The sequence below is a fragment of the Rattus norvegicus genome, chromosome 16, assembly GCF_021556685.1.
Source record: "Rattus norvegicus strain SHRSP/BbbUtx chromosome 16, alternate assembly SHRSP_T2T, whole genome shotgun sequence".
Taxonomy (NCBI): Eukaryota; Metazoa; Chordata; class Mammalia; order Rodentia; family Muridae; genus Rattus; species Rattus norvegicus.
Window position 1 is genome coordinate 83,821,929 of NC_141549.1, and position 7,247 is coordinate 83,829,175.

A 7,247-nucleotide genomic window follows, 5' to 3' on the forward strand; every position below is an offset into this window, starting at 1 on the left:
AGGCTGTGACTGTGTGACAGCCGGGTGGGCTCTATATGCTCTCGGGTCATTTCACACTGCGGTTGGGGAGTCCCGGGTGTCTAGGAACGCTCAGTGGCCAGTCTGGCCTAAGGCTCTTCTAAACCAGCGCTTGAGGTCAGATAGGGCTGGAAAGCCTGCGGTCCGGAACAACGCAGGTGGGCGTGTCGTCCGGCGCTGCCCCTGCGCCGCCCCGCCCCCTCGGTCGCAGCGCCGCGCCGATTGGCTCGCCCGCAGCCTGTCAGCCGTCACGTGTCGGAGCGTCCCGGGCGCCTGGCTGTGGGCGGCCCGGCATGGACCCTCAGGCAGCCACCGGTCCGGGGCCGGGCGAGCCGAGTGCATGGGAGGCCCCCAGCGCGGAGGTGAGCGCCACGGGGTGGGGGATGCGGGCACCCGCGACCACCCGGGCTGGAAGTCGAGGGGCTCGAGCGCTTCGGAGAGACCGCTCACCCGGGAAACGCCGGGGCCGCGCGAGTGCGCGCAGAGCCTGTCCGGTAACGGCGGTGGGCGCGGAAACGCGCGTGGACCCGAGCCCTAGGCTGTGGCTGGCGCGGGAGGGAGAGAACACCGGGGCTTCTCGGGAGCTCCTGCGGGAGTGAATGCAAAGAACGCGGAGCTGGCCGCCCCGAGCTGGTTCCAGCAGCAGGGGGCCGGGTCAGGTGGGAGCGGCGAGGAAACATCTTTTTTTTTAACCTTACCTTGAGGACCTCTGGCCATTGATAGGGATGTGCCGCTGATGTCACCCGTGCTTTTCCCCATTTGACAAAACGAAAGAGCCCGTCGTGTTACGGGGTTTCCAGAAACTTGTTTTCAAGTGCCCGCCAATGCAGCCTTTTCCCACGACCTGCCCTTATTGCGTCTACCTCTCCAGTGACTTCTTGACTGTAGGCATCCTTTTTACCAGAAGCCACGCCTGTACCTGGCACAACGTATATGCTAATTGGGTGTATGAGTGGAATGCTTACTTGGACATCAGTACTTGTACCATCAGATGGTACTTGAAGCGACAGCACCAATAGATTTGCAAAGAAAATTACTTTTGCAAAATAGAAAGTCAGGGCGGAGCTGGAAAGGATGTTTTTGGGTGAGAAGGTAGGCCCAGCAAAGGTCTGGATATGAGAAAGTACGGGGCAAATGGCCTTGGAGCTTGGGTCGGAGGGCAGGCCTTTTTCAGGAAGAGGACTGTGTTCAGCAAGTTGAGGAACGTGAGAGGCAATATGGATGCCATCGCCAGTCTGTGATGGCAGCAGAGGGCCTGTGAAGGTTTTGAGTGGAGGAGTGATTACACTTGCTAAGAGTGAGCAGGAGTAGAGAGATGGGCATAGGTTCACATAAGACGTTCAGCTCCTAGGGGGGGCAACAGTGGCCCATGGTTATCACTGACTACAAGAGATGAATTGAGCTGTTAAAGCTCAGGAGTGACTAGATAATGAACGCTAATTTGGGTGAGTGCTAAGTACAGTTTACATGCAGGATGAAGGGTGCTTAAGGCCGGAGAGACAACCTTGGTGGTCTTACAGAGTTCGGCTTAGTTCTCCGCACCCACAACAGATGTCTCAGCCCTCTGCAACTCCCTCTCCAGGGATCCTCCTGGTAGATTCGCACATACAATTATATACAAATAAAGTAAATATATAAATAAATAAATAAGTGGATTAAAGTCAAAGAAATGTTACCTCCTTGAAGTCTTAACAGGTGGTTTTGTTATTGTTGTTGGCTTTATTTTATTGTAATTTTTTTTTTTTTTTTTGAGATAGGGTCTCATGTAGCCTAGGATCTGAGCTCACTTTGTGGCCAAGAATGATCTTAAATTTCTGACCCTTCTGCCCCTCCCTCCTAGATGCTGGGATTCTGAGTATGACCCACCTGTAGTATGTTATGTAGGGTTGGAAAGTCAGTGTGGAGCTTTGTGCACACAGGGCAAACACTCTCCCACTGAGCTCTGTCTCCAAGCCATAGTGGATGTTTTATGAATGTCCCTTCATCATAGGACCCCTCCCAGGACATAACAACCATTTCTGTTTCTAGAGGTCACACCCTGAATGAATGGCAGGGCTAAGACTGAATGAACTCTGCCTGACCATCCACGCTCTGGACATTACGGGTTCCACTGCAGAGAGATCTTGGGGGGAATAAAGTTTGGGGAACTTTGAAGTAACAGGGCATAACATTCCTGGTTGGCAGTGGGGATTAGGTATTCCTTCCAGTGTTTAGAACTCAGGCGGCTTCCCCCATGGACCACTGCGGGCATGGCTTTGTTAGGAGTTGTTAGACATTGAGACAAAGAACTGAAAAAGGCAAAGGTTTGCAGAGAAGTTGCAGGATCGGGAAACAGCAGTCAATCCTAGCCAAGAAGAAGAGAGATGAAGTTAGGGCAGTTGAAGTGTTCATAAACTTAGAGGAAAGAGTTTCCACAGACCTGAGGTTACAAACTGAGTCCAGGGAGCTGTCCCATCTAGCCTCAGGGTCTGTGAGCTTGGGGAAGTCCTGCTGCCCAGACTTCTGAAGAGGGCCCAGGGGTGAGAGCAAAGCCAGCATCTGTCAGTTGGCCACTGCAGGAGGGCACACCCAGTGGTCAGAGCGGAGAAGTGCTGCTGGGTGATGCCTTGCGCAGGGCAGTATGGGAGGGAGGGTTTGGGGCTTCAGAGCAGTGACACGCCCCACATACCCAGTTTCCTGGTGATTATTTCTTCTTCCACAGGCTGGTCTTGCCACAGCTGACCTCTCTGGTGGGGAGACAGAGACTGAGCTAGACGTGGACCGACTAGGCAAGTAGACGGTGGAGACTGGGGTGTCCCCTGGAAGAGATGGAGGGAAACAGCACGGTCCCTCTGTCTTGTCTGTCTTCTTGTGTTGGCCAGCCCTCTTTGCCCATTGTCTGAGTGGAACTGTTGGTTTGCAAGCTTCCAGGAGGTACTGGATGCTCGTGGATCCAAACCACCCCATTTCACTGGGAGGAACAGCTTGAGACTATGAAAAGCATCTGGTGTGTGAAGCTAGGAAAAGTCTCCGTTACACATCCAGGTTGAGTTAGAAGATCTGTAGTGATGCTACCCAGGATACTCGCCACCGTGTAGTTCTGTGATGCTCTGCTCCATCCTGGAGGAGAGTCCTAACGGGCAGTGCTGATCTGTACAACCTGGGCACAGAATGGGTACGGCCAGAGCCGGTGCCGAGTGCACACTGTATTTCAGGCACAGATCCAGCTGTCCCCCCCCCCCAAATAAACTCACAACAACCTGATGACTGTTTCACCAATGAGAAACTTAAGGTGCATAGTAAAGTCTTAAAATGCAGCAAAAGACATATAACTTGTGTTTACCATTAAACTAAATTACAGCATATGATCTGGTTCATTCAGCTCCATGACAGTGTGTACAACTGTCACAACTACGGCTAGGATGTTTTCATGGCTCCAGAAAGAAGTCCTGTACCTGGAATAAACACTTTCCACTCTCTAGTTCTTGAGCCCCTATTGATAGCTTCCCCCACCCCTAATAATTTACCTATTATGCACATGCAAGTGTGAATTTACAGTAAGTGAAATTATACAATACATGGTCCCTCATGGCCCGGCTTCTCTCAACTCAGCACATTTCCAAGGTCCATTCCTGTAGCAGCCTCTGTCAGCACCCATCCCTCACGAGACTGAACACGTCCATCAGGTATCCTGCATTTTGTGGATCATTCATCCTCTGATGACATGACATTTGGTGATGGAATGGTGTCACACTGAACTTCTTTTTGTCTGGAATGTGTTTTATAGTTCTTGTGTGGGCACTGTTTCGAGTAGAGCTGCCAGGGCGTGTGGTGATTCTGTGTTTAAGTTACTGAGGAGTCAGGACCTTCAGTGTCGAACAGCTCAGGACAGAGCTGACTGAAGTGGTCTCCAGACTCCGCCCTCTCCACTTCAGTGCTTTACAGCTGTGACGACAGTCTTAACACCATGGCTTTCCAGGCCACTTACTTCCTTTCCTCAGACCTGGTATCGCCACAGCAGCCCGTGTTTTGGAGGTCCATTGGCCTTCCGTAGGCTTTGTCATGTTACCATGTGGCCTCTCTGAATTCAGGAGGAAGAACGTGCAGACTGGACAGGCCCTGTTCTGTTTTCCTTTGTGGACTTGCATCTAACAAGCTTCAAAAGGAAACGTGGGATGCGGGCTTGAATAGCAGAAGTACACTTTGCCAGAGGCCTTTGGGTTCATTGTAAATTACCTGAAGATGTCCCCTTCATAAGTCAACACCCTCTGTACTGAGTGGCCTAGTTTAAGACAAACATCTTGGAAAACGTGGTCAACTTCATTTCCAAAAATATAAACTAAATACTAAGTGCTCAAGTATCAAAAGAGCTGTGTCTAGATTTTTTCTGATTCCTTAGACAAGGGCTGTCAGAAATTTTTCAGCTATATGAGCAGACCTCCAGTTTATCAATTTTCTAAAATGTCTGTTTGTTCATAGCCAGTGGAGCTCAGAGCATCCCTACTGACGTTCCTACCCATGCCGAGGGCCCAAGTTCTGAAGAGGAAGGCTTTGCAATGGAGAAGGAAGCGGATGGGGAACTGTATGCCTGGGAGCTGTCAGAAGGTCCAGCCTGCCCACCCATGGAACAGGCTTCTGGTCTTTTTAACGAGGACTGGGACTTGGAGCTGAAAGCGGACCAAGGGAATCCTTACGGTAGGTAGGGGGCAGTAGTGGGCAGTGGGAGCAGCGGGGCTGAGCCTGAGCAGCTCAGACCCTGCACACTGGCCCTCAAGGCAGACAGCATGGAAGTCGGATGGTGTTCCACTGCTCTACTGCTCCAGGACTGGAATCCCTTCGTCTTTCCTATATTAAAAACAAATGCACCCAATCCACAACATGTCGATTTGCTTAAAAAGAAAATTCTAGTGTTTGAGCTGAGGGGCTGAGCTGAAAGTACTCTGCTGTCTGGCCCTTTGTATTCCTTAGGGATTGTTCAGAGTGACCTGTTTGCATTTCCTCAGGAAAGGAGGGGCTGGTGTGTGTGTGTGTGTGTGTGTGTGTGTGTGTGTGTGTGTGTGTACGTGCGTGAGTGTGCTCATGCATGCATGTGTGTATGCACACGAGTGTATGTGTATGTCTACTATTAAAATAATTGCAATATTGTTCCCTCTAGACTTTTCTTGTGCAATCCAGTTTGACTTTCCCTCTTGAATCTCTTTTGAAATTGTCTGCAGATGCTGATGACGTCCAAGGGAGCATTTCCCAAGAGATTAAGCCGTGGGTGTGCTGTGCACCACAAGGAGATATGATGTATGACCCCAGTTGGCACCATCCACCCCCACTGATACCACATTACTCCAAGATGGTCTTTGAAACAGGACAGTTTGATGATGCAGAAGACTAAAAGTCACTTCCTTCAGTGGAGGAGTTACTCTGTCCTCCAAAAACCAAGTTGTTTGCTGTGTTCTAAGTTCCAAGGCATCGTTCCCAGTGACCTCCCAGTGTGGGCTACAGACAGGCATTAACTGGGGCGTGTTGTCGTTGTTGTTGTTGTTGTTGTTGTTGTTGTTGTTGTGGACTCTGGAGTGTGTTGGAATTTGTCTGTGTCAGGGTTGTGTTCTTTATAAATAAAGTTAAGGAAATGACCTAGTGTGCTTTGTCTGCATTTCTTCCCTATAACTATGTGCTTCTGCCCAGGGCCTTGCTCCCTCACTTGAAATCCTTGAATTACATTTTAAGGATGGAAATACTTAAGGGACATAAACTACGCTCAAGAGAAAAAGCTGTAGCTTCGCTTCTGTGTACCTGGCAAGTTTTAGCAGGGATTGTAACCCAGGGGTCACTGGTGATGCCGTGGCTTATTTCTATCCCCTCTGAAGGAAAGGCTAAGTATTTACTCAGTTTACAAAGAAGGAAACGAAGTGGCATTTTTAAGCCAGCAATTATATAATCTTTTATTTTTAAGAATCATTTATTTTACAAATTATTTATTACTTATAAATAATGTAGTCTATGAGTACACTGTCTCTGTCTTCAGACACAACAGCAGAGGGCATCAGATCCCTTTACAGATGGTTGTGAGCCACCATGTGGTTGCTGGGAATTGAACTCAGGACCTCTGGAAGAGCAGTCACTGCTCTTAACCACTGAGCCATCTCTCCAGCCATATACAATCCTTAATTGGCATGGAATTCTGTCTTTAATACTCTGTTCTCTTCCTTGGCTCTATGTGTGTAAGTGTGTGTTGGGATGCGGGGGGGGGGGGGGGGTGATCTATCAAAGCCAGTTACCTCTGCCTCTGACAGACCAAGGGGTAGATTCTTACCCCTTCATGATTGAAACTAAACCAAGAAAAAAAATGCAGGTCTGAAATACAAGCAGATATCACAGCACTCTGCTGAGCATTAACCCTTTGAATTACCTTTCAGAGCCTTCATGAGTGTGTGTGTGCACAAGGGAGCACTGTGGGAGGGAAGGCAGCAGCCATATAATCAGGGTCCTGGGAGAGAAAAGATACTTTCCCCTGTCTCTAATTAGGGGCAGTTGAGGACCTTATCTCCACTCCACTCTTTCTTCCTCCACCTAAGGCCTGCGATGAGATCACAGAATGTCTGGCCTTAAAAGTAAAAGTAAGACATCAGGAATGGGGCTTGTGATGGAAGGCAGACCTGAGAAACAGAAGCTGTTTTGTTCCACGTGTGACTAGCTTTTTGAGGCAGCCTCAAACTGTGTATGATCACATATATGGGGCCTCAGGGAGGAAGCAGAGAGAAGCATGAAGCAAGCATAGCATGTACAGAAGCATGAAGTAAGCATGTGCAGAAGCATGAAGCAAGCATAGCATGTGCAGAAGCATGAAGCAAGCCTAGCATGTGCAGAAGCATGAAGCAAGCATAGCCTGTGCAGAAGCATGAAGCAAGCATAGCCTGTGCAGAAGCATGAAGCAAGCATAGCATGTGCAGAAGCATGAAGCAAGCATAGCATGTGCAGAAGCATGAAGCAAGCATGCACAGAAGCATGAAGCAAGCATGTACAGAAGCATGAAGTAAGCATGTACAGAAGCATGAAGTAAGCATGTGCAGAAGCATGAAGCAAGCATAGCAAGCACAACATTTGCCAACTGTGACCGGGAAAGGCGAGAACCTAAGCATCTTGCTTTTGAGTTCATCCTGTAGGGAAACCAGCAGTTTGTCTGTCCCCTCTCTGGCTGCTGTCTAGCTATACACGTAACCAGAGAATTTTGGCAAAAAGCCTGTGTTCTGACAGGC

General features: G+C 49.3%; 1 protein-coding gene across 1 annotated transcript; it reads left to right on the forward strand.

Moving 5' to 3' along the window:
- Positions 1–265: 265 nt before the first annotated feature.
- Positions 266–5,629, forward strand: Coprs (coordinator of PRMT5 and differentiation stimulator). The gene is given in 4 exon segments (NM_001169121.2): positions 266–380; positions 2,720–2,786; positions 4,477–4,692; positions 5,214–5,629. Coding segments are annotated over 4 exon segments (522 nt in total). The 5' UTR covers positions 266–311; the 3' UTR covers positions 5,384–5,629.
- Positions 5,630–7,247: the final 1,618 nt, after the last annotated feature.